At 40.9% G+C, this 27,778-nt stretch overlaps 1 protein-coding gene across 2 annotated transcripts; it reads right to left on the bottom strand.

Moving 5' to 3' along the window:
* Positions 1 to 1,381: 1,381 nt before the first annotated feature.
* LOC125451276 (caspase activity and apoptosis inhibitor 1) lies at positions 1,382 to 27,778 on the bottom strand. 2 transcript variants are annotated; one of them, XM_048528231.2, is made up of 6 exons: positions 27,699 to 27,778; positions 23,117 to 23,305; positions 22,382 to 22,466; positions 19,420 to 19,498; positions 9,243 to 9,316; positions 1,382 to 3,428 (listed from the first exon to the last, which is right to left on the bottom strand). In XM_048528231.2, exons 2-6 carry the CDS (start codon positions 23,276 to 23,278, stop codon positions 3,073 to 3,075), a joined length of 756 nt encoding a protein of 251 aa, XP_048384188.1. In that variant the 5' UTR covers positions 23,279 to 23,305; positions 27,699 to 27,778; the 3' UTR covers positions 1,382 to 3,072. The 2 variants fall into 2 exon arrangements, with proteins under 2 accessions (XP_048384188.1, XP_048384187.1); XM_048528230.2 differs by having other exon boundaries at positions 27,601 to 27,774.

Here is a 27,778-nt window from a genome sequence, read left to right as displayed (position 1 = left end):
TCCAGCATCTGCAGTTCCCATTATCTAAAATGTAACTGAATTCCTTTCTCCTAAATTATACTTTTAATTTTTGAGCTATTTGGTCCTACTTGCACTTTTGGCTTTAAATTATTCACTTTTGATCAAAATATCTTCAATTCTGTACTAGTTGTATTTCTGGGGCTGAGTTGGGGCAGCATGCTTACATAGTGGTTGGCATCACTACCTCACAGTGTCAGGGACCTGGGCTCCATCCTAGCGGTGTGTGTGTGTGTGCTGTTTGCACATTCTCCCAGGATTGGCCATGCTAAATTGCCTGTAGGGTTCAGTGATATGCAGGTTCGGTGAATTAACTATTGGAAATACAGGGATAGGGGGTTGTGGTGAGTCTGGGTGAGATGCATTTGAGAGAGACAGTGTGGACTTATTGGGCTGAACGGTCTGTTTTCACACAGCAAGGGTTCTATGATTCTACGCCAGAACTCAAAACAACAAAATCAGAGAGTTGCCTTAAACAAAAAAGATGATAATACTCCAACAATTTACAGGCCTAAACTGCTCTCGACATCCAGAATAATAAAAAGGCAATATTTATGATTTATGTTGTGTCCAAACTGAGATTTATCAAAAAAACTACCGCTCTAGGTTCTGATCAATCTTTAGGATGATATAATTATCAGCGGTATGTCTCCAACCAGACAATAGGGAGCTTTCAAAAAAAGATTAAATTCGGAACAATTAGATGGGCAGATTTAAAAAAGCAAATATAGAAAACAAAGGGAAGGAATGGAAAGAAAACCTAATGCGTACTTAAATTTTAAAAATACTCAATTTTGATTTGAAGTGAGGTGGTGAATGTCAGGTGTTCTCTCCTCAGGGTGGAGGATTTCAAGATGATGCAGCATATCTTTAAGGTGAGAGGGGAGAGATTAAAAAAGACAGGAGGGAAGACTTTTTACAGAGTAGTTCATCTGTGCAATGAATTTCCATTGGAAGTGATGGATGTGGGTACAGTTACAATGTTTAAAAGGCAGTTAGACAACTACATGCATAAGAAACATGCGGCGGGATATGGGCCAAGGACAAGCAGATGGGACGAGTTTATTTATGGTCAGCATAGACCAGTTAGATCAAAGGGTCTGTTTCTGTGCTGTATGACTCTGAAAGTCTTTGGCACCCCATTAAGGATTCTCAGCGAGCTTGCTTCAATATGACATTGTAAGCTAATGAATTTAATAGTAATTGTTGATCTTATTAAAAATACCATGAGGCCAAATACATATTGAAAACAGTGCTTCAGTCATCCAGGTGTAAATACCAACTCATTTACAATTACTAGTTGGTTAGGTAAAGCAAGCCTGTATGATTCAAACCAACCCAATACTAAACATAAACATACAAGTTATTAAAAAAAACTGCAGTTTAATTATATTTGAATACAGACAGCTGAGAGAATGACAACAACCCACAACTGACATAAAAGTAAACACTAGAAAATGCCATTCTGTTTTCCAGGGGAATGTTCGGAAATCTGACAGTGGGGGAAATAATTGCTCTGTTGCATTTAGATAAATGCATGTGGCCACTTTCAATATTGTGGCAAATTCTGTTCCGTCCTGCTTAAAGGGGCGAAATTGGGATATAAAGTTTGATACTATCTGTAGCGTAGGATTTCCAAAAATTAGAAGTAATGGGGTGTTTTCCTAATGAAAAAAACACTTTTCAATCAAGAAATAATACATTTCCTAAAATAATAAGCAACTGTTTGCAAAAATAGTTTTAAAATAATGCAACACTCTTCTATTACATAAACCTAGAATATTAGGGGTGTGTGGACGATGGTATTTCCCCACTTCTGGGCCAGAAGGCCTGGGTACAAGTCCCAGCTTCTTCGGAAATTTGTCAGAAGATTTCTGAAAGGTTGATTAGAAAAATATCTAAACAGTATGTTTTCTGAATTGGAAGCAGAATTCTAAGAACTAACCTTGAAAATAGAGATTTCAGCAAAAGAAACCATAGGACTTCCCTCTTATCAAATTAAAATATATTTTACATATTTTCAATGGGCAATTTCAGATCATTTAGGAATTGACTGCTTCATGCCCCACTATACTGAAAAATATACATATTTAATTCCACTGATCTATGCAATTATAGGCCAGCATACTATATCTTCAGTGTGTTGAAGTTAACCTTAAAAAAAGTAAATAAAGCATGAGCGGTCTTAATTTCAATTTTTAGTCAACTTTTCTCTTGTTGAAAAAGTTAACTGGGTAAATATATTCTCTGGCTATTTCTACATTATGAATATAAGATCCAAATATTCGGTATTTAGGAGAGCTCCTTGCTCCAAAATGCATCTGGTTGCTATGCTTAAAATCCTGTTTAAATATTTTTTGATACTCTCAATTTAGAACATTACCCACTTCAACTGGGGCTTAAAAACATGACCTCTTACTATTGTCAGATATGCGCAAAGAATGACATTCAAAACCATTGTAATTTTATAACAGCGCTCAGCATGACAAGACATATTTTAACACATTTTAAATACTATTTTTTACTCTTTAACTCATGAGATTTGTTTCCCCTTCTGAATTTTCCTCCAAAATGCTGGCTCAAATCAAATGGTAAGACTTTACACAAATGCGTATTCATTTCCCATTAGTTAAAAGTTGATAAATATCTCAACATCTACATCAGCATTAGGATGTAAATATTTGAATAAATGAAGAAAAGCCATTTACCATTTCACAAACAGGCAATCAGCCTTCAGGTACAACATACATGAACGTCATAGAAATTCAATATATTACAGAATATTATCACAGAATGACTTTTTTTTACAAAGTGGTTATAACAGTAAAGTTGTGATCCATAACGTAATCCTGAAAAATAGATAACTAATGGACTTCAAATATGATAAATAGACTAACATTTTTAAAAAAATACTAGCAGAGATGATGCACAAAGTAAATTTCCAATTTGAGGGATGGGAGAAATAGGGTGAGTGAAAACATCAGAGAATTCTATTGGGCTCCACGTGCAACACAGCACACCTTCTCTTCATTGGTGGACAAACGGTTTTAGCTCCTAAGGTTGTGTTTTGGTGTCACCAGCTCTCATGAGAGCTTTAATTGCCCTGGCCCGCATTTCCAACTCAAGTAATTCCAGTTGCTGTGCTGAAGGCTGAAGACCATCCCTGTCAGGATTAGGAGAACCAGCTGATTGACGTCTCCCTGTGATGGAGCTCGACAGGCCTAAAATCTCCTTTACGCTCTTTTCAATGTCTTTTTGTATTTCATCTTCAACACCAGCACGAGCAGCCGTACTTTTCTGAGGTACCACATCTGTGTTGTCTTCCTGATCATTGCAGTTTTGTTCTATGTCACTATCGTACGTTTCAGCATTAATGCTAAGGGCATCACTTTCATCCCCAGAGCCTCCACCTGATTCAGAAAGAACAAATGCAGATTATTGACCAATCAACACATTATATCAATTACCAGAAACACAAAAAAAACACATCTTGCTAAAGATTTTTATAAATAATTCATAACTAGAACGTAACGGGAAAACCCAATTATTGCTTCACTATTTCCAAATTTCATACGTTACTGAACTAGTAATATTTCACACATACAAGTTTTTGGTATCACTGATATAAAATTAATCAGTTTAAGCAAAGACTTCTATGCTGTAGGATTTCATTGAACCAGAAGAAAAGCTAATGGAGTAAGGTGTGATCATTGATTCACTCACTAACACGCTGCTTTTGAACTAAAAATCACAAAAACCACTGCACTTCTAGATGACAAACTTCTGAACTTCCATTTTAATTGTGTAGAAGTTAAATAAAATGTTTAAATCTGAAGTGATTCCTGGGTTTGAGCAATAGTACAGTGACTTCAGTAGGTTTTGAAATGATAAAAATGAAAGTGGTAGAAGCTGGTCTACACAACAGATAGAAATACAATGGTGATTTGATTTGATTTATTGTCATGTGTACCTAAGTACAGTGAAAAGCTTTGGCTGCGAGCAGTAGAGGCAGATCAGAAGAAGCAAGGACGTGCAGATCATAGGGATGAGAAAGCTTGGAAACAGTGATGCATACAGGTTACACTGCACAGGATGTGCATGAGGCAAGAACAACATTGTTTGAAGTTAGAGAGTCCATTCATCAGTCTAATAACAGTAGAGAAGAAGCTGTTCTTGAACCTGCTGGTGGGGTGTTCAAGCTTCTGTATCTTGTGGCTGACAGAAGAGGTTGTAGGAGAGCATTACTGGGCTGAGATGGATCTTTGATATTGTTGGCAGCAACAAGCCATGTAAATGGAGTCCACGGTAGACGGTTGGCTTCTGTGACGGTCTGGGCTGTGCACACCATCTTGTGTAGTTTCTTACTGTCCTGGACAGAGCAGTTGTTATACCAGGCTATTATGCACCTGGAGAGTGTGCTTTCTACGGTGCATCTGCAGAAGTTGGTGAGGGTCCCTTTGGATATGGCAAATTTCCTGAGTTGCCTGAGGAAGAAGAGGCCCCGATGTACACTTTTGACCACTGCATCTATGTGGGAAGTCCAGGATGGGTTGTTGGTTACCATCACTCCTAGGAACTTGGTACTCTCGACCTCTGCTCCATTGATGTAGATGGGGACGTGTTTGCTTCCCTTCTTTGTGAGGCCAATGATCAGTGCTTTACTTTTGCTGACATTGAGGGAGAAGTTGTTATCACTGAATCACATCACCGGACCCTCTATCTCCTGCCTGTAGTCTGACTCATCGTTGTTTGATATCAGTCCTACCACAGTTGTGTTATCAGCAAATATTTGTTCAGAATTTGGCAACACAGTCATGGGTATACAAGGAGGACAGTCGGGAGCTCCAGCATTAAGTGTTATGGAGGATAATCTTGGCTATCTTCACTGACTGCAGTCTACGGGTCAGGAAGCCGAGGATACAGTTGCATAGAGCAGAGCCGAGACCAAGGTCACGCAGTATTGTGATAACATGTTGTCGAGCTGGATGAACACAGCAGGCCAAGCAGCATTGGAGGAGCAGGAAAGCTGTCGTTTCGGGCCTACGTTCAGCTTTCCTGCTCCTCTGATGCTGCTTGGCCTGCTGTGTTCATCCAGCTCTACACCTTGTTATCTCAGATTCTCCAGCACCTGCAGCTCCTCCTATCTCACATAGTATTGAGATCAGTCTGGAGAGGATAATGGTGTTGAGGGCAGTGGTCAATGAGCAAGAGTCTGATATAGGTGTCCCTGTTGTCCAGACGTTCCACAGAAGAGTGCAGGGCTAAGGAAATAGTGTCCACTGTGGACCTGTTATGTCAGTATGCCAACTGCAGGGATTCGTGGCAGGTTGGGAGGCTGGAGCTGATGTGGGCTACGACCAGCCTCTCAAAGCAATTCATGATTATGAAGGTCAAAGCCGCAGGGCGGTAGTCAGTAAGGCACAGTGCATGTGCTTTTTTAGGTACAGGGGTGATGGTGGTCTTCTTGAAGCAGGTGGGGTCTTCGGCTTGTAGGAAGGAGAGGATGAAGATGTCAATGAATACCTCTGCCAGCTGGTCCACAGGATCTGAGTGCTCAGCTAGGGACACTGTCTGGACCTGAAGCTTTCCTTGGGTCAGCTCTCAGGAAGACCAATCTGACATCTGCAGTGGTGACGGAGGGAACAGGTGTGTCTGGGGCTGTCGGGGCACTATGCTGCAGGCATTTGCCAGAAATGTCACTGCTCTCCATTGCTACTGCCCCCACCTCTCCCCCGCTGCCAGACAGGCACAGGAACAGAATCACTCACACACACACACACAAACACACACACACACAAGTGAAAGGCTATTCCGCTCAACAACAAATCTCTCAAAATCCAATCTATGGTCTCCACTTAACTTGACCTACAACCTTTTTTTACATTTGTTCATTGCTAATGGATGTCACTGGTCAGACCACCCAGCCCTAATTCTCCTAAGAGACAGCAGTGGTGAGACACTACAGTCCTGCAGGCATTGCAATGCCAACAGTTATTAGGAAGAGAGTAACAGGGTTTTGACCCACCACCAGTGAAGGCGCACTAATACGGTGCCTAGTCAGGATGCTGTGAGACTTGCAGGGCACTTTGTAAACCCATGACCTCCACTACTGAGAATGACAAGGCAGCAGGCGTAGAATGCCACTACCTTTCATTTACTCTAGTAGAGCTGTAAAAAGAATACAGTCTTGTCATGACAATTCAAACTGGTAACTGGGAGTTGCAATCCCTTTATTAAAGTTTTCAGTCTTTGTGGAGATCACAGCTCTGGTATTACAAGGGTCTCACTGCACAGAGTTCTCTGTTAGGGCACTGAAAAATTCCAATTGATGTATTATTATGCAGTTTCCTGAACAGAGCATATGAATGTCATTCTAGAGTTACAACAATTCTTACATGTCTTTTCGATAACTCATCTGTGCTTAGAGTAAAAATTGGAATACAGAAGGATCTGAAATTCTCCCATTTGAGGTATCATTCCATATTCACTGTGAAATCACTTCACCACAAACACAGTCTACGTTTGTCATTTACATGAATCTCATGCAATCAACATTTCACTTATTCATGACACAGAATAAAATAGTTTAATTATAACATTATACACAATTAAGTTCCTCAATTTTGTATTTTTTTACTCATTCATGGGATAGGGGTTATTGGCTAGGCCAGAATTTATTGCCTATCCCTAACTGCCCAGAGGGAAGTTCAGAGACAACCATATTGCAGTGGGTCTGGAGTCACACATAGGCCAGACCAGGTAAGGACAGCAGTTTTCTTCTCTAATGCACATTCATGAACCAGATGGGTTTTTCTGACAATTGACAATGATTTTATAGTCATCATTGGACTCTTCATTCCAAGCTTTTTTTTTGTCAAGCAGAATAAGATGTAAATCCCGTTTCCACTGACCTACTAAGTGACTGTTATTTAGGATATGATATAATAAGACGAAACAAAGATGGGTGAACATCAAATTCACCAACCAGTGAAGCAAAAAGACACACATTTGAACACAAAGGGATTTGGTTTGTATTCTGTTATCTCCACTTGGATATTCAGGGTTGCTAATCTGCTGGATATCAATTAAAAAAAGGGGTCTGCCTGCACCAATCAATGCACAGGAGAAGGAGTAGGCTATTCAGCTTCAGGAGCCCTGTTCCTCTATTCAACGAGATTATGGCTGATCTGTGTAACTCTGTATACCAGCATTTGGACCATGTCGCATAACACTTTAGCTCAATAAAAATTATTTATACAAAAAGCTGAATAAAATAAATGGGGAAAAAAAGGACTAAAAGCAGTCTAATAATTTCTAATAAATGCCCACTGCACAGGATGTTTGGCAAGGGAAACATGTAAAGCAAACAAAAATCAACATTCAACTTTGAGCATTTGAGACGTTTAGAAATCAGTCATATGCAGGATTGGAAATAGCTGAAAACATTGAAAATACTTTTAATACATCAGATTCATCTAAAAGAAACAATCTACTCATAACTAATATAGATGAACAGTGAATAACCACTGAATTAAGGATGTCAAGAGCTTCAATTTTTTACAGTTGAGAATTTTAACAAAATATTTAACTTCTTGCAATATGTCAAATGAAAAAGGACTATTAACCATCATATTTGTTAATGCAAGATTTGGTAACCGGAAAGGATTCAGCGTACATGCCTCAATGCTGTTCGTACAATGGACCAAAATGTATAATTAAACGGTTTGTGTCAGAATGTATGTGTCAATTAAATTACACACATCTAAAAAGGCCAGGCATAAAACTTGAGGAATTAAAACTAATGTTTGTGACATGTTCCATCATCACTTGATCATGCTGTAAATTACTAATAAGTCCTTCAATCCTCCTGATGTTTGATGTAGTTATATCACAGGTGAATACTATGCTGAATTTCAGTGATATGTGCTGGACACAAACATTAACCTCCAAAACTAATCACACTTGATATCCCCAAAAATCTAGCAATGTAAGAAGACTCTTTCATTAGCAACAAATAATGGCTATTTAATTACAAAGGGATTTGTATTTTAAACTGTAGACAATGTCAATGCTCCTTCACTTGCACAGATCAAAGGAAACAAGTACCTGAACACCCAAAAAAACTTTTAATTGAGGAACTGAAAGAGTGTCATTACCACTGCTGAAACTAACACAATGTCATGAAACAGCTATGTACTTTTGAACTACTGCATTTTAGGGATGGTAACTGCTGTCCTTACCTGATCTGGTCTACCTGTGTAACAACACAGATCCCTAGGTCTAACAAGTCACTCACTTGGTAAGTAGGGATGGCCAGCAACATCTACATCCCATAAAGAATAAAGTTTGACACAGTGCAGCAACTCACCAAAACTCCTAAAGTTATCCTCCAAACCTTTCACCTCTACCACCCAGAAGGGTCAGGACAGCAGACACATGGAAACACCACCAAGCAACATATAATCTCAATTTGGAAGAATACCACCTTTTAATTTTGGAACACCTCCTCAAACATCACACTGGGATTATTACCACCACATTAACTGAAGCAGTTCAAGAAACCAGTTCACCTTCACATTCTCTAGGGAAATTATATATTAAAAGTGTATAAAACAATGATAATTTAAAAGGAATTGCCCCTCAAAAAAATTCAATAAGGGTGATTCCTTTTTCTTTACTTAAATTCCTTTCATTAATTTTGCACATAATTAACCAATGCAAAATTGCTTAACTACTCATTTGTAGTGTTTTAATAAATTACATCGTTTATAACGAAACAAGGATCAGGAATCAGGAAGAATGACTGAAATGCAATCCACTGCATATAATACAAAGTATGCAACATTATTAAAAACTGAAATGGCACCCTCTAGTGTTCATTAACCTATGTGCTTTGTATAATTTTTAATTTCTCATTTCTTACTGTTTCTCATTTTGACAAATAAAATGGCTAAGTAACAGTAGAACCAGTAACCCAATTCTGATATTGGAACAATCTTAACCCAAAAATTCCTGATATGGTAAATGAATAGTATTTAAAGTGATAGAAATAAAAGATTAAGATAAGATTAAGAAACCAAAACTTAGGTAAAGCGACTTTAGTTTTTGTTTCTATTGCTGACTAGTAAAATGCTAATTCACTTTAAAATATTAGATTATATGTTCAAATTAAATAAAAAGATTTTTAAAATTAAATGCAGCACCACATTGCCAAGTTAACTTACCCTGTTTCAGTTCAGGTGCCTTTTGTTCACTGCATTCTTTAAAGGAAGATGTAGAATCGATATTATTATCCTGTCTGGAGAAAAAAAATCAAAACTTCACAGTTTGTTCTTTTTTCTTCTTTTTTTAAAGAATATATGTAACAATCCAGATAAAATTATAAATCATAAGGTCTAACAAGGGCAAAGAAAAACTTCTGAAGACTACTTCCACCACCTTGTGGCCACTTTGAAGTAATACATGCTACAAATTTTACAAAAATGTTATCGCAACCAAAAGGGTAGCTCACAGAAATGGACTCTTTAATATAAATAAAACCAGCTCAAATTAACTAATATTGATACTTGCACAAAATATTATCAAAGCAATGTGGAAAATCCTGCAGTGCAATTAAAAGCTGTACCTAACACTTAGTTTCTTAAGAGTAGTGTAGTCAAAAAACATACACACATTTCATTAAATAATCTCAATTTTCCATTACCTTTGAATTTGTTTTTAGAAGTTAGATTCAAAAAGACAAATTAGTGAAACTGATAACTGAACAATATTGTTTTTGTTCGTGATTCTTATCTAGTCACATGGTATTATGGAAAATGAGAATTGCTGAAAAAGACATGCTTTTGAAATTCATCTTGCACTTATGGAGGACAGAATCACAAGAATATCAAATATCAAAAGGCACAAGCTTTCATGAGGGAAAACAGGAAACAAAAGTCCCTCAAGATTTTGCTCGATTATAAGACACAATTGGCTTGATCTTTCATGTTCTTTATATAAGCTGAAAGCTACATATACGCAAATTGCAGGCCTTAAATTTGCAACAATAGTCAATTTTTAGCAATCCTCAAATTCACATTGATTTAAGAAATTAGAACTGTAAAGCGTAGAACAGAAACCAGGAAAAATGGCTGGGCCTTGGCAAGCACTGAAATTGGCAGTTTCCCCCCCAGTGGAAATGAAATAGTTGGTAATGATGCTGAGATGGTGACCAATTATGGTTTTACAAACTGTGCAAGTTTTTCAGTGCAAACCCCGAACCGTAGATTTATTTTTGTTCCTCCACCTTTGCTTTCCCCATTTGTGGCTCATCTGCAGGACATAAAAACCCCTTCCTTAATTCTGTCACCTGAAAGATACCCCCCCTCCACCTTGTGGCACACACCAAGTGCCTCCCCCCTGCCCTCCCCATTTCCCAGGGTCTAATAAGTGACCACCATGCCCCTCCAAGGAGCCAACAATATCGACAACTCCTCTGGACTCAACAACCCCTTACTCTCTTGGCTTTGCGCAGGGCCTGACCAACACCTCTTCCCCCGAACCTGCTGTTCTGCCTCCCATCTCAGGAATTCAACACCCTTTTCCTCTTCTCACTCATCTTTCTCCACCACCTCCCCATCACTTCCAGGATATGCATGCTTCTGCCCGCCTGCTCTTTCCTGGTACCCATCCACCCCTAACTACCACTTACACGCATCACCATTCCTTGTCCGCACATTGGGACACCACCCACCCCCAAGCACACACAGAGTGACAGAAAGCAGCCACGTTAGCCCAAACTCCTCACAGAGACCTGCCCACACACACATTCCCCACCCTCTCCTCCCCACTGGGACCCAAATCACAGCTCTGAACTGGATCTTTGTATACCAGCCTCCACGTCTGTAAACTTGCAGCCCCCTCTGGATCTCAACCCCTTTCTCTCGACTGAGTCATATCCCTCTTAGACACTGGATCACTTAGCTGGCACCATTACTGTCTACCACATTGCATCATCTCCAAAGCAGCTTGTCCCCCCAGTACGTAACTCGTCACGTACCTTACATATGTACCCATACACAAGACTTTTCAAACTTGTTGCCTGTGTTGCTAGACATTTAAATCACAGAACATGGCAATGACAGCCATGCCAAAAAGGGGTGTGGTCATGCAAGCACGGAGGTCCACTTTAAATACACTCTGCGTGATATTCTTTATAATGCCCACGGGGAATCACTGATTCATTGCCCCGTGGAACTCACAGGCAGTGGAGAGAGTGTGAACAGCAATAACTCCCAATTTGAAGCTCTGAGCTCCAGGAGACCCCAGGGTGCTTCTTAGTCTGAGAATCACACAGCACAAAAGCAGACCCTTTGGTCCAACTTGTCCATGCTGATCAGGTTTCCGGAACTGAAGTTGATACATGTGTCTGTGTTTGGCCCATATGCCCCTAAGATTGAGCCCAGGCTGTTGGTGATGGAGGTCCCCCGACACCTGCTGCAGTGCCCATTACACGTAGATCCAGCCCAATGTAGAGAAGATCAAACTCTTGTAGGGGCTGCAAGCCCAGCATGGCTAAGCACTTGAGAAGGACTGAAATGTTAAACTTTTAACCTTATTTCTTTTGTTTTCTGCTTTGTACCCATGATTTTGTACCTAGGTACCTTTGTCAATAAGACTGTGTCGGGAACAATGACATTGTACACTTTTCACTGTACACCTTTATCCCTGTACTTGAGTATGTGGCAATAAAAACTAATTCCTACTTACATAACCTTTCCAAATGTCCATTAAACGTTGTAACTGTACCTGCATCTAATGCCTCCTCTGGCAGTTCATTCCACATTTGAACCACCCTCAGGCCTCCATCCTGTCCAGCACTCCCCAACATCTCAGGGCATGTTGCCTGGATAACAAAGACTAGCACCCCACCACCAACCAATTCCTAATCCAAGGAAGATGAGAATAGAAAAACACCAGCCATCACTACATTATCATGGCATTTCTCCAACATGCTACCAACTTTTTTCTTATAGTGTTCTAAATGCACCCATGGAATATTGCGATTGGTCTGGTGCAGTACTGGGCATCTGAAATGGGAATGTTTTGAGATAATGGAAAAGATATCAAATAAAGCAAAGTTAGAATAGGCAACCAGTAATAAGGGAAGTAAAGGAGAAAGGAGATTTTCAAGACTACAGGTTTTGTTGCGACAGACAACTAATTCTATTTTGATGTTTAATCAAAGTCAGTGTTGATATAGGGAGGGTTAAGATGGCTGATGGCTGGGTGATGTTTTCAACTCCATAAATTCAAATTGTGGCAGTTGTTAAAGAGCACAGAAGTAAAAATGCAACATACTTCCCTCAGACAGACAGAAAGCTGATGCTGGTTTGTAGGGAGCAGATGATGTCTTTTAAAAAATAATTCATTGATGGAATGTCAGCTTTGCTGGCTAGGTCAGCATTTATTGTCTATCTACAATTACAATGGAGAAGGTACTGGTGAGCTGCCTTCTTGAACTATCTGTCTTAGATAACATCCCTCCTCCTTTTAAGGCTTTTTTGTTTTTCATGTTGCATTTTTATTACTTTATTGGGTAGGTTCCTCTTTCTTTAATCATTTCATTTTGATCTGATCAATATTTGCTCATCCACTGTCTGGTCATGGTCACATTGCTGTTTATTTCAATAAAATCTTTCTTTTTCTTCTGAACTCCATGAATGCAGGCCCAAACATCATGTACCGAGGCTTTCCTGCTTTTTGTAGACTTGCTCACTGAGCCGGTGTGTGTGATCGCAGACATTTCGTCACCCTGCTAGGTAACATCATTAGTGTGCCCCCGGCAAAGCATCTGTTTGCTGGGGTGGTCGGCATTATTTCCAGTTCTGTTTTTCAGCAGTCTCAACATCGGGTCCAGTTCAATGTGTTTTATGATGGGAGTTCTGGTTGGAATGCCAGGTCTCCAGGAATTCCCTGGCATGTCTCTGTTTGGCTCGTGCTGTTACGCATGTGTCATCCCAGTCAAATTCATGCCCTTCTTTGCCCATATGTATTGAGACTGGTGAGAACTGGTCCTGTCTCTTGATGGCTAGTTGGCGTTCGTGTATCCTTATTGTCAGGTTTCTTCCAGTTTGGCCGATGTGATGTTTCTCACAGTCCTTGCATGGCATTATGTATATTATGATGGTTTTGTTGGTTGTGGGTATGGGAATCCTTTACATTCGTCAGTAGCTGTCGTAGGGTGGTTGTTGGTTTGTGGGCTAGCATGATACCTTAGCGCCCGAGTAGTTTTGCGGTCATCTCTGATACGTCTCTGATGTACAGTTGGGTGACTAGTGATTCTGCTCTTTGGGTATCCGTTCCTTTTAAAAACGCTGTCACCTCCACAACAACAAGGCACAACAGAACAAGACACACCAGTCACCTTGAGTTCAGACCTTAAAATGTCAGCAGTTTCTCTGTCCACAGATGCTGCAAAACCTAAGGATTTGCTGCTTTTGTCTTTATTATAATTTATGTTATAAATGCACTGTATAGCTCAGTATTTTAAAACATAATGTTGAACTATCAACACAACCTAACATTTTAAAATTCTTTCGTCAAAGATTCTTCCATGGAGTTGACTATTTTAGGTACACCTAAATATGTTCTGAGAATGATCATTAGTTTTGAAAGTCCAATCTTTAAAATCTGGCAGCAATACTAAACAAATTGTCTCTTTGAAAGGATCACAATCTAACTGCACAGAAACTATTTTAATTACAACAATTAAGTACAAGGTTGTGAGAAGAAAATACAAATTCAAAATGTAGGAAGTTGTAAAAAGCTTCAAATGATGAGAAAAGTAGTGAGGTTAAATGTTAGGACAGCTTTGGAAAACAGCAACATTTTTAGAGTATTTGATAAAAGGAAGAAGCATTGAAGAACTGTGAAATGAATGCAATTGAAATGGCACCAACAGGAGGTATGCCGCGATAGGCTGATTAGTATACTGGGCTGATTTTAACCCTTCAGATAAACCACTCACAAAATGTGCAATGAAAATTCCTGTAAGCAACAGGGAGTCCAAGTATTACAGTTAAACCAAACATTGACCTCAGCAAACCCCTGCAACATGCTCATCATACTTAGCTCATGCCTCATCCTTCAGTGCAATTCAAATCAATCCAAGTACACCCTGCCAGAACCCTAGCAAACTGGAGTCAATCTGGCATTTTGTTCTTGGCTTAATGTTTGCACTTGATTGGGCAATGCATCATGGTGGAAGTTATAGCCTGCCCCTTTCTCGGTTGCTGCTGCTAATGAGTTATAGAATTGGCTTATTTAAAAATCTCGATATAAACTCTTCCAAAAGACTTACAATGGGCCCTGGGAGATTGGTGCCAATCCTGGTAGAATCCCAGACTTAGACAGGGTAGTAAACACCAGGCTGAATACTTTAGTCTATCTTGATCCAACAAGTTTAGCAGTTCTTTTTAAAACACACCATAATTAGAAACTAAATACAGCAAAATGTTTTATCACTCTAAAACAGTCAAGAATGTCAAGTTTAAAAACTAAGTAAAAATAGTAATGTGCTAGCATGCCCAAGTGCTTTGAAGTGAAATAATTCATGATTCCCATCACCACAAGCATCTGATTTTGGCTCTGCAAAGCAATGATTTTTTTTTCCCAAAGCAAAATCAAAAAAGCTGACATCTAAAAATCATTTGAATTACTAAATTGCAACTCCTTGCTGACAAATCAAATGCATCAATGACGAGTCTAGAAAGACTCGCTTAATCTTCATAAATAAAGAACCATAATGGAAAATCACAAAAGAAACATCAATGTATATGGGTGCGTGTAAACTGAAAGGAGGTCATCCTGCAATTATACTGTTTATATTAAAAATGTGAACACAGGAATTTGTAATCGAAAAATAGTATCTTAAATAACACCGATCCATGATCATAAAAAAGACAGCAAAGTGAGTATTTTGAACAGGCACAATGATGTGTTTCACATGGGCATATCTAACCTAATCAAATGCAATTTTACAAAAGATTTAAGATCTAACATTTGTCTACATTTGCCATTGTATTTGCAAAAAAAAATCCACAATTTTTGGGAACAATCAGCTAAAATTCCAACATTTACTGAACATTACAGAAGTCAAAGCCATCCTCTGACAAACATCCTAGTGTTCTCACTATGGCATCGAGCCAAATGGTCCACCCAGCACTCTTGCCTGATGCTGCTAGCAAATGCTTCAGCCTTATCTTTGCAGTAATGTTTTGGACTCCCCCGTCATCGAGGGTTGGGATATTTGTGGAGCTTCCTCTTCAAGCAAGGTGTTTAACTATTTACTATTGTACACAACTGAACGTGGCAGAATTACAGATCTGAACCTCTGGCTGTGACAATACCTCGTTCTATCACGTGCTGAGTATGCTGCTTGGCACGCATGCACAAATTGAGTTAAAAGTCAAAAGAACTGTGGATGCTGTAAATCAGGAACAAAAACAAAGCTGCTGGAAAAGCTCAGCAGGTCTGGCAGCATCCGTGGAGGAGGAAACAGAGTTAATGTTTTGGGTCCGGTAACCCTTCCTCAGAACTGATGGTGGCTGGGAAAACATCAGTTTATATGCCAAAAATAGGGAGGTGGATGAGGTTGGGAGTAAACGATAGGATAGAGCCCAAAGAGAGAGAAAGACAGTTGGACAGACAAAGGAGTTGCTAGCCATCAGGCTGGGAGGGTGAATAGTTGTTAATGTGGTCTGCTAGTGACAAATAACAGGGGGTGTGTAGTGGCAGCCTATGTGGTAACCAGGCCTGTGTGTGGGGTAGGGGGCTGGGACATGGGAGAGTTTGGGCTCTGTCCTATTGCTTACCCCCTACCCCACCCACCTCCCTATTTTTGCATATAAACTGAGGTTTTTCCAGCCACCATCAGTTCGGAGGAAGGGTCAGTGGACCCGAAACGTTAACTCTGTTTTCTCCTTCCGGGAATTTAGGCCCTAAAATTATTGAACTCAATATTGAGTCCGGAGAGCTGTAGGGTCCCCAAGCACAAATTGAGCTGTAGCTTCACCAGGTTGACAGATCATTTTTAGTTATGCTTGATACTGCTCTATGCATTCCCTCTTGCAGTCTTCATTCAACCAGACTTGCTACCTTGACTTGGCCTGGGGATTCGCCAGGTCATAAGGTTGCAGACAGAGGTTGAATACAATTCTGTTGCTGCTTGGCCAGTCTATCGTGGATGCCGTCTCCGACTTGCTCGAACTGTTTGGACTCAATCCCATTCAGAACAGCAGAGGTGCCATACTACACGACGGAGGGTATTCTCAACGTGAAGTCTGGATTTCATCTCCCCACGGACTGTATGGTGGGTATTCCTAACAATATTTTCTTAGACAGATACATCTGCTACTGGTTTTTGGCAAGGGTGACATCACAGCTTTTTCCTCACTTGTTCGCTTATTATTTGCTACAGGTCCAGCAGAGAGGTCTTTAGCACTCAGTCAGTGGAGGTAATGGATACTGAAGTACCCTTGCCAATCTCAGTGCATCTTCAACTGATGTTCAACAGAGAGGAAGAGACTCAACAGCTCAGATGCGGCTATGTGACAATCTGTCATGTTTAACCTGATACCATGAGACTTTACGGACTCCAGAGCCTGTGTTGAGGACTCTTTCCTCTGGGGGCCTGTGTTGTCAGTGAGATAGGGAAGATGGTAGTATCTGGTAAATTGCAAGGTATGATTCCTTGTGAATGATTATTTCAGGTTTTTGCACGACAGGTCAGCGGGACAACTTCCCAATTCTGGTACAAGCCTGCAAGATGGTAGGAAGGAGGATTTGGCAGAGTTGACAGGGCTGGGTGTACCACTGTCATTTCCAGTTTCTTGACGGATGGTTTGTCTGGCTTCATTCTCTCCATTAGACTTTGAAGCAGTTGTATACAACTGAGTAGCTTGTTCAGAAAATTCAAACAGCATTACAATGTTCAGGTTGATATTTAAAAAATAGCTGAAGTTATCGGTTACTACAAAGGCCCTTGGCAACATTTTGTTAATGGGACTGACGACTTGCGCCTCAGAATTAATGAAGTATAAAAAATTACTCTCATATGTCCAAACCGCAATTTATGCTAATGATATGAAGAGACAGGCAATAATGCATTGAAACATGTTGACGATAGCAAACTAGGTGGTGAGGCAAAGCTTTGAAGAGGACAAACAGATACAGACAAGTAAAGGAAACACAAAATAACTGAGGTGGCAGACAGAGCACAATGTGGGTGAGTGTGTAGTTATTCACATTTGTAACAGGAAAAAAATCTGTTTTTCTAAAGCCAACTCGAGCATAATAGAAATAAGGACGCAGCCTAGAAGGCACAATCTAGGGACAGGCAAAGGCCTAGACATATCATTAGTAGACTATTAATTCAGGGTTTGAGAAAACATTCTGGAGACCTGAATTCAAATACCACCATGGGAGATGGTGAAATGTGAATTCAAGAAAAATAATGGAATTAAAAGTCTAATGATGACAATGAAGCCATCAATTGTTGGAAAAACCCAACTGGCTCACTAATGTCCTTGAAAAAAAGGAAATTTGGCATCCTTACCGAGTCTGGCCTACATGTGACACCATGCCAACAGCAATATGGTTGACTCTTAGCTACTCTCTGGGCAGTTAGGGAGGGGAAATAAATGCCAGTCTAGCCAGAGAGGCCCACATCCCGTGAATGAATAAAAATAAATTTAAAAATCAGCAGGCTGAGGGCGGGATCTCTGATGGATAAAAGAAAATGTCTTATGTATGAACTGCCAGAACAAAGCGATGAAGCCAGACCATCAATTTAACATGTCATTTTGAGCTGTGACATCAGTTAGCTGCATGTACCCATGCTAACATTTCACAGCACTATCTGACTGACTGCATAAGGCTGGCTCCTGTGTCTAACTTGTACCCAACTCTCCTTTTGGCTTGTCAAGTTGCATCATAACACTGGGCCCATAGTCAAGGGATTTAAAAGAATAAAAGATGATCTACATTAGAACAGGAGCTGGCCATTCAGCCCTTTGAGCCTGCTCCACTATTCAATCACAAAATGGCTGATCTTTGGCGTAATTCCATACACCTATATTTGGCACATATCGCTTAATACCTTTGCTTACCAAAAATTTATGTTCCTCAAATTTAAAATTAACAAATGATCCACCATGCACTGTTGTGGGACATAGTTCCAAATATCAACTTTGCATGTAGAAGTGCTTCCAAACATCCCTCCTGAATGGTCTGGCCCTAATTCTCAGTTTTACCCCCTGAGGTACAGAAACTCCAACTGGTGGGAATAGTTTGTCTGCATTGTCCTTTTCTGTTAATATCATGAAATCCCTACAGTGTGGGAGCAGGCCATTTGGCCCATTGAGTTCATACAGTCCCTCCAAACAGCTTCAGCTCTTGGTGCCTGACGCTGTGAGACAACAGGGCTAACCACTGAGCCAGAGATAGTAGGAACTGCTGATGCTGGAGAATCTGAGATAACAAAGTGTGGAGCTGGGTGAACACAGCAGGCCAAGCAGCATCAGAGGACCAAGAAAGCTGACGTTTTGGGTCTGGACCCTTCTTCAGAAATAGGGGAGGGGAAGGGGACTCAAATAAATAGAGGGGGGCGGGGGGAGGGATGGAAGATGGAAAAAGGAGCAGATAGGTGGAGAGAAGATGGACAGGTCCAGGAGTTGGGGATGCAACCAGTAGAGGTGAGTGTAGGTGGGGAGTCAGGATGGGGGTTCGTCAGTCAAGGGAAGATGGACAGGTCAAGGAAGCCGTGATGAGGCCGGTAGGGAGGAAGGGGGGAACGAGGGTTGAGGTGGCAGGAGCGTATCGGTAGGAGAAAAGACAGACACGTCAAGGACACGGGGACGGGCTGGACTGGTTTTAGGATGAGGTCGCAGGTGGGGAGATTTTGAAGCTTGTGAAGTCCACGTTGATACCATTGGGCTGCAGGGTTCCCCAAAGAAACATGAGATGCTGTTCCTGTTGCGCTGCCCAAGTCATTTTGATCAGATCACCCCGGACCTTTTAAATTCTACAGAAAATAAGACTAATTTGTATAATCAATCCTCATAACTTATCCCTTCACGTCCAGGTATCATCCTTTTAAAACTACGTTTTACTCCCTCCGAGGCCCATATATCCTTTGTAAGGTGTGGTGCCCAGATCTCATCTCATTGATAATGTACAAGATTTTGAAGGGACTCCATAGGGAACACTGTAATTTCATTTATATAAATTTATTTGAATTATATGTACATACATGACGTTAACTGTTTCACAGAAAAATAAACGAAGGGATTTTTTTTTGTTTGCTGCAGCACCTTCAAGAACCAATCCTAGAATACTGAAAATTTCAGAACTCCTACTTACTGACTTTCTGTTTCCAATTTCTTGTACCTGTCATTTTCTCCCACTTCCTCTTCAGTATCAGAAGAACCAAAGTCGTCACCTGGAATAAAAATAGTTTTAAATATTGCAATGTATGTTTCAGAACTTGCAGCTGAGTTGGAATATTTGAAATTTGAATTTATAAATGTAAAATTTCTGTTGTCAGATTTAATCATCCTTATCCAAAGATAAAGCATATAGAGATCACAGATTTAATATTAGTATAATATGAATTATATATTAATTCATTCAAAGTTAGAACATAGAACAGTACAGCATAGGAACAAGCCCTTCGGCCCACCATGTCTGTGCTGACTATGATGCTATTCTCAACTAATCTAATCTAACTGCACATGGTCCATATCCTTTCCATTCCCTGCTTGTTCAAGTGTCTGTCTAAATGGCTCTTCAACTTTGCCAAAGTATCTGTTTCTACGACTGCCCCTGGCAGAGAGTTCCAGGCACCTACCAGCCTGTGTGTAAAAAAACTTTCCTCGCACATCTCCTTTAAACTTTTCCCCTCTCATCTTAAACCTATGCCCCTAGGTATTTGACATTACCAACCTGGGAAAATGACTTTGTCAATCCAACCTATGTCTCTCTTAATTTTATATACTTCTGTCAGGTCGGCCCCTCAGCCTCCAAACACTCCACAGAAAACAATTCAAGCTTGTCCAACCTCTCCTTTTTGCTAATACACTCCAATGCAGGGAACATTCTGGTAAACTTCTTTGCAATCTCTCCAAACCTTCCACATCATTCTATAGTGTGGTGACCACAGCTGCACAAATACTCTAAATGTGGCCTCACTAAAATCTTCTATAGCTCCAACAAGTTTAGATCAAGTATTATATTTCTGTCATGTCAACATCCTTCATTTTTTGTCAAGTCATTTCAATCATCATGATGGTTCCCATAAAGGCTTTATGGTCAACTTTTTCTTTTAAAAGGTCAATAAAACGCCAGCATTTCAAATGTTACATGAAAATAATCCCCAAAACGCAAGCCGTCCCACACATTAGTTCAACCCGAAGGTATCAGCCAGATGAATCTACACTGTATATTTCCTCCATGGCATTCGTATTCTTTCTACACTGTGGCTGTGTTCGAATACCACATTGGTTCGAAGAAAAATACGGCTCATACCCTGAATGTGTACAGTTAATTACATTTGTCAGTTAAAGTGTAACAACCAAAATTAATGTTAAAATGCAACATTTCCTTTTAGAGTGAAAGGTGACTTATCAACAGATGCAGATGGCACAGTTTAATCTCTCAATTTATTCTGATATTGAGATGTTAACTTTACATGGTGGTTTTGAGGATATAAGCTGTCAAAGCACCCTGACTGCTTCTTTTGCTTAAATTCAACTTGAAAACAGGACACAAACTGCTTCAGCTGCATCACTGCATTGACTAATATCCCATTCTGCCAACAATGAAATTTGCTAAACCAGTCACGACTTGCTGAGGATGGGGAGTCTTGATGATCTAAGTTTTCATTGAAATAATCAAATTATGGGTCTTGAAGATTTCAAAAGATGGGGCTGTGACTATTTCCTTTGACAGCCTATTCCAATGAGGATTGTACTTCTGTGGAAATGTCTTTGGAAGAAAGCAAGTAGATACACCATCTCGAAATAAATGGTCTTTGTAGTTTTTGTGGATGGCTATATTATGTTTCGACTTTGCAGAGAGCACTGGATACCAGTTTCTGTCAATTCTCACCGATCCACTCTGTGCTTTATATAACACGGTCAGTTTATTTTGTTCTCCTCCGTTCTCTGCCATCATGATTTCCATTACTAACCTTTGATCAAGGACGTGAAACCAGCTTACTCCCTCATACTGATTCATGTAGTTTTATTTGTAAGTCTCACCAAAGATCCTATCTGCAGCTACTGTTTTAGGAAATATGCTCTCCTACTCTTTTGCAACACTTTGCATTCTCTGTTTTCTGTACGCCTTTCATTCTTAGAATGCTTCTTCCCATAGTTATTTACATCTCATGAATTTAGGAATAACATGCTTAATCCTTCCTCATAAGACAAACTCCTTCATCCCCAGATGAACCTTCTCCGAACTGCTTCCCATGTTAGCATATCTCTCAGTTAAGGAATAAAAGCTAAATATCGTGCTAGTTTGGTCTCACCAGTGAAAGCAAGGCTTCCTACATTTAACCTTGTAATAAGGGCTAACATACAGAGTTGTACAATATACAATTTTTCTTAAAAATGGGAGATAGGTGTTGCTGCCTCCACCAGCATTTATTGCCCATCCCTAGTTGCACTTGAGAAGGTGGTGGTGAGCTGCATTCTGGAACTACTGCAGTCCACCTGCTGTGGATTGACCTATATTCCATTAGGGAGGGAACTCCAGGATTTTCATCCAGCAACAGTAAAGGAACAGTGATGTATTTCCAATTTAGGGCAGTGGTTTGGAGGGGAACTTGAAGATGGTGGTGTTCTCATGTATCACTCCCTTTGTCCTTCTAAATGGAAGTGGTCATGGGTTTGGAAGGTGCTGTCTGAGGATCTTTGGTGAAGTTCTGCAGTACATCTTATAGATCACACACATTGCTGCTTTTGAGAACCAGTGGTGAAGGGAGAGGATGCTGTGGACACAGTGTCAATCAAGCAGGCTGCTTTTGTCCTGGATGGTGTCAAGCCTTTTCAGTGTTATTGGAGCTGCACTCATACAGGCAAGTGGGGAGTATTTCATCATATTCCTGACTTGTTCCTTGTAAATGATGGGCAGGATTTAGGTAGCCAGGAGGTGAGTTACCCGCTGCATATTCCTAGCCTCTGACCTGCTCTTGTGGTGATTGCATTTAAGTGGTGAGTCCACATTGTTGTGGATGATACGAATTGCTGATCATCACTATAAGTTATTTTCTGGCACATGGTATGTCCTTTTCCACTGGAAAAGCAGAAAAACTGCTTACCTTCAATAATCTGGAGAAGTTTCTTATCAGACAGAAGTGTCAGCTGCTCCAAACAGAGAGCCTTAATTTCTTCTACAGAGCAGTTCTGCCGGAGACAGGCACAATTATTGCAAGAAATAATCCCACCACATAACCCAGGCAACAGCCAATAAACTGCAGTTACTAATAATTATAAAGAAGGTAATATAATAACATGGGCACTGCTAATAAGAGAAACCACTTTGAGGCAAAAATCCACTGAATGTGAAAAGAAAGTTTTAGCCAAGCTGGAGCAGTCGGCAACTGGTCTAGCTTCAAGGTCACTTTATGGGCAAATCCAGTTGGTTTATATTCCATTTACTTTTCCAAGTTTTGAACAACTTGATAGATCAACAAACATTGTTTGAAATTGATTCTAGAATAGTTCAGTATCCTAGTTTCCTGCCTTCCCAGTCTATCTCTAAATGTATCTTTCCAGATCCATTATTTCAACTAGATTATCAAGTGATATTACTAAAATTAAGATGTTAAAATGTAATCTATAAATAGAGGTAGAAATTAAAATAAGATTAAATGGATCATGACACACATCACATACATTTTCAAAAATCAAAGCAGCTGCTTAGGCATAAAAAGCCCCTTTTCATTTACACCTTTGCAGAAAACATCAAGTTTTGCTCAACTGGATTTTTTTTAAAAATTGTGTTATAGACCATACAATGACATATTAAGTGATCCATTATTGTTATGCAGTACCTTTAAAATATCAGGGAGCATTTTCTGAAGTTTTCTCTCCCCTATGACTCTGAAGCATTGCTCTAACATTTCTTTCCTGTCAGAGATGTAGCAACTGATTGGCTTCAAGGCAACACTAAGGTCAAGGCCCCCTTCCTCCAAGTCGCTGGTCTCATTGGTCATCTCTCTTTCTGAAGCAATTCTTCCTGACTTCAAGGACATAAAACTGTTACAGAATTTCTACAGCAAAAATATTATGCACACACAACAGAGAAACTTTAAGAAAAAGACGCCAAACATTATGAATATGGACATGCAAATAGAAAACTTAGTTATGAATATCAAAGCTTTAAATTACTTCTTTTTATAAATCAAATTTAACCTTAGTCAAGTAAATGATAAAGCAAAATGACTTTCTGAACCTTAAGGCATTTGAATCTCCCATTTACTCTACAGGGGTCCCTGATCTTTGAATGCTCATATTTACGATCATGATCTCACACAGGGTGTAATTTTAACAATCTGACAAAGTTTCCTGTACTTACAAATGATGCCTCTATATTGCTCTGCACTGTGTTCCAACTTGCCTACAAATCAACACATTAACAGACTCCAGGCCAGAACTTATTTGCAGTTCTGGGGACTACTTGTACAACACTGTGGGTAGAAAGATTTCCTGAAACCTTGAGGGGCAGACCCTGGTGTGTGAACAGATTGCATTCTAGAGTCTATTGGCAAGTTGGGTTGTACACAAGTCAGAGCATATTGTAGGACAATTTAAAATAGCCATTCGTAAGTATTGCAGGACTTATACTATTAAAAGGCAGGCTTTGAGTGATATTATTAAACAGAGACACCTAGGGGTGCAGGTACATTATTCTTTGAAGTTTGCATCACATGTAGATCTGGTAGTTACAAAGGCATGTAGCACGCTTGCCTGCATTGCTCAGTCCTTTGACTACAGGAGTTGGGATGAAATGGTAAGTTGTACAGGACGTTGGTGAGGCCCCTTCTCGAGTATTGTGTGCAGTTCTGGTTGCCCTGCTATAGGAAGGATGTTACTTTGCTGCAGAGAGTTCAGAAAAATTTACTAGGTTGCTGCCAGGAATGGAGGGTTTGACTTGTAAAAGGAATCTGGGACTTTTTCAAAGGAGCATTGGAGGTTGAGGGGTGACCTTATAAGAACATAAAACTGTCAGCACAGGAACAGGCCCTTCGGCCCACAATGCTGTGCCAAACTGAAGCCAAATTAAACTAACCCCTCCTGCCCGATCTTGGTCTATATTCTGCTATTCTTTGCATATTCACGTGCTTATGTAAAAGTCTCTTCAGCATCCCTATCATATCTGCCTCCAGCAATACCTCTGGCAGGGCCTTCCAAACTCCTACCACTCTGTGTAAAAAACCTGTTCCCCCTCTCACCTTGAATGCATATCCCCTAGTTTTAGATATTTCAACTCTGGGAAAAAGATTCTGACCGTCAACCCCATCTATGCATCTCATAATCTTATAAACTTCTTTCAAGCCTTCCCTCAGATTCCACTGTTCCAGTGAAAACTACTTGAGTTTTTTTAGCAGAGATAATGGGAACTGCAGATGCTGGAGAATCCAAGATAACAAAGTGTGGAGCTGGATGAACACAGCAGGCCAAGCAGCATCTTAGGAGCACAAAAGCTGACGTTTCAGGCCTAGACCCTTCATCAGAAAAGGGGGATGGGGAAGAGGGTTCTGAATTAAATAGGGAGCGGGGGGGAGGAAGATTGAAGATGGATTGAGAAGATAGGTGGAGAGGAGACAGGCAAGTTAAAGGGACGTGGATGGAGCCTATAGAGGTGAGTAGAGGTGGGGAGTTTGGGAGGGCAGACAGGTACAAGAGAGATCCCCTGAGGTTTGTCCGGAGGGAGGAGGGTTAACTTCTTCAGGTTAGGCATCTCTGGAAGATGCTTCGCAGTGAGGTTAAAATTTCTCTGCTGTCCATCTTCGATCTGCCTCCTCCTCTCTCCCTATTTATTTCAGGACCCTCTCCCCATCCCCCTTTTCTGATGAAGGGTCGAGGCCCGAAACGTCAGCTTTTGTGCTTCTAAGATGCTGCTTGGCCTGCTCCAAATTTTGTTATCTTGGATTCTCCAGTTCCTATTATCTCTGATACAATTTTAAACTCACTGCGAAGCCTCCTCCAGGATGCCTAACCTGACGAAGTTGCACTCTTCCCTCCGGGCAAACTTCAGGGGATCTCTCTCCCACTGCAACTCTCTTGTACTTATAGCCTCCCTACCTATACTCACCTCTACAGGCTCCATCCCTGCCCCTTTGACTTGTCTGTCGCCTCTCCACCTATCTTCTCCTCTATCCATCTTCAATCCGCCTCCCACTCTCCCCATCCTCCTTTTCTGATGAAGGGTCTAGGCCCAAAATGTCAGCTTTTGTTCTCTTGTGTTCATCCAGCTCCACACTTTGTTATCTGAGTTTTTCCAGCCTATGCTTGTAGTTCAGAGAAGGACATAAATATATAAAGGCAAAAATATAAAGATTTATAAAATCACAAGGATTATAGATAAGGTGAATAGTAGGTGTCTTTTCCTTGTGGTGGGGAACTTCAAGACTAGGAGGCATTTTTTTTTTAAGGTGAGAGGAAAAAGATTTAAAAACGTCACGAAAGAAAACTTTTTTTTTAATACAGTTAGTGATTTGTTTGTGGAATGAACTTCCAGAGGAAGTGCTAGCTGTAGGTACAGTCACAATGTTTAAAATACATTTGACTAAGTTCATGAGTGGGAAAGGTTTCAATGGGGGAAGCAAATTACTGCAGGTGCTGGAATCGAAACAGAAGGCAAAAAAAATTGCTGGAGATTGGTGGTTAGGCAACATCCGTGGAGAGACAGCAAGCTAATATTTTGGGTCTAAGATGACTCCCCATCGGATTTGTAGTCAGGCCATGCACAGGCAGGTGTTAAGAGTTTACTTTGCAATTATGGTTAACATGGCTGGTTGGGTCAAAGGGTTTGTTTCTATCCTGTAGGACTCCAAAGGAAAATATTTGTATGCTGGATCTATGAAAATTAGCAACTGTAAGGAAATGGATTTGTTAATACAAGTGTCAGGCATCCCCTGTATGAGTGTTCAAGGGGGTGGTTCTCAATCCATTGTTTTAAAGTAATTTGGAACAAATAAAAACTGCAGGCTAGATTTACAGAAATGGAAGATCCATTTAGTTAACAAGGTGCAGAGCTGGATGAACACAGCAGGCCAAGCAGCAGAGGAATAGGGAAGCTGATGTTTCGGGCCTACACCCTTCATCAGAAATGGGGGAGGGTAAGAGGGTTCTGAAATAAATAGGGAGAAGGGAGGTGAATCGAAGATGGGTAGAGGAGACAGACTAGTTAAAGATGCAGGGACGGAGCCAGTAAAGGTGAGTGTAGGTTGGGAAGTAGGGAGGAGATGGGTCAGTTCAGGGAGGATGGACACATCAAGGGGGCAGGAATGAGGTTAGTAGGTAGGAAATGAGGGTGCGGCTTGAGGTGGGAGCAGGGGATAGGTGAGAGGAAGGACAGGTTAGGGAGGTGTGGACAGGCCGGGCTGGTTTTGGGATGCAGGGGGGATTCTGAAGCTTGTGAAATCCACATTGATACCATTGGGCTGCAGGGTTCCCAAGCGGAATATGAGTTGTTGCTGTTCCAGGAACCTTTGAGTGGCATCATTATGGCACTGCAGGAGGCCCAGGATGGTCACGTCATCTAAGGAATTGGGGGAGAGGGAGAGGGAGACAGAGAGAGAGAGAGAGAGAGAGAGAGAGAGAGAGAGGAGTTGAAATGGTTCACGACTGGGAGGTACAGCTGTTTATTGCGAACCGAATGTAGGTGTTCTGCAAAGCGGTCCTCTATCCATCTTCAGTCCGCCTCCCCCTCTCTCCCTATTTATTTCAGAACCCTCACCCCATCCCCCTCTCTGATGAAGGGTCTAGGCCCGAAACGTCAGCTTTTGTGCTCCTGAGATGCTGCTTGACCTGCTGTGTTCATCCAGCCTCACATTTCGTTATCTTGGATTCTCCAGCATCTGCAGTTCCCATTATCTCTGATCCATTCAGCTCATCCGTCTTCACAGCAAAACTAGTACAATGCTGCATTCCACGCGCCGGATTAAAGCTTTGAAACTCAATCAAATCCATTGTCCGAGATTAACAGGAAAAAAAAGCTCCAAAAATGAGTGCCAGAGTAGGGGAGAGACAAAAAGAAAACGTGAACAAGCAGTAAAAAGCTGGTGGCTATAAACAAGGGAACAGAGCTGTTATATATTTGTTATTGTTTGAACAGAGGGGTATCTGAGCTGGCAGAGAATGATAATTACATGCAGTTTTTAGTTTAGAAGCAGTAAATCCATACAGTTAACAGTTAAATGAGGTTTTAATATTTCCTGCTGAATGGTATGGACCTGCAGGTCAAAGGTCTCAGAGCGGGCCCGACTCAGGCCTCGGGAGTCCCCGCTGCCCCTTCTCCCCGGGAGCCCACCTCATTGGTGCCGGCCTCGCTACTGGGCCATCTCCGCTCGCTGTGACTCTCCTCGCCGCGGCTCCGTTTGCGCTTCTTCTCCCTCGCCGACTTCTTACCCGCCATAGCGAAAATCAGCCCGTCCGCGCCGCCCACCGGCTTCCACCCAAAACCCCGCCCCCAGCGGCCGGCAGGAGCC

This window comes from Stegostoma tigrinum, chromosome 3 (genome assembly GCF_030684315.1).
Source record: "Stegostoma tigrinum isolate sSteTig4 chromosome 3, sSteTig4.hap1, whole genome shotgun sequence".
In the NCBI taxonomy this organism is placed as follows: Eukaryota; Metazoa; Chordata; class Chondrichthyes; order Orectolobiformes; family Stegostomatidae; genus Stegostoma; species Stegostoma tigrinum.
Note: the sequence above shows the minus strand (reverse complement) of the source record. Positions and strands in the feature narration are given on the sequence as shown.

What these genes read in the sequence shown, in the direction of transcription:
- LOC125451276 (XM_048528230.2), bottom strand. Translation starts at nt 27,705, where the DNA reads ATGGCGGGTAAGAAGTCGGCGAGGGAGAAGAAGCGCAAACGGAGCCGC. An exon ending in ACTTCTCCAGATTATTGAAG is followed by an intron (nt 19,499 to 22,381) that starts GTAAGCAGTTTT and finishes TTTTTATTCCAG; the next exon opens with GTGACGACTTTGGTTCTTCT. An exon ending in GGCACCTGAACTGAAACAGG is followed by an intron (nt 3,429 to 9,242) that starts GTAAGTTAACTT and finishes TTTCTGAATCAG; the next exon opens with GTGGAGGCTCTGGGGATGAA.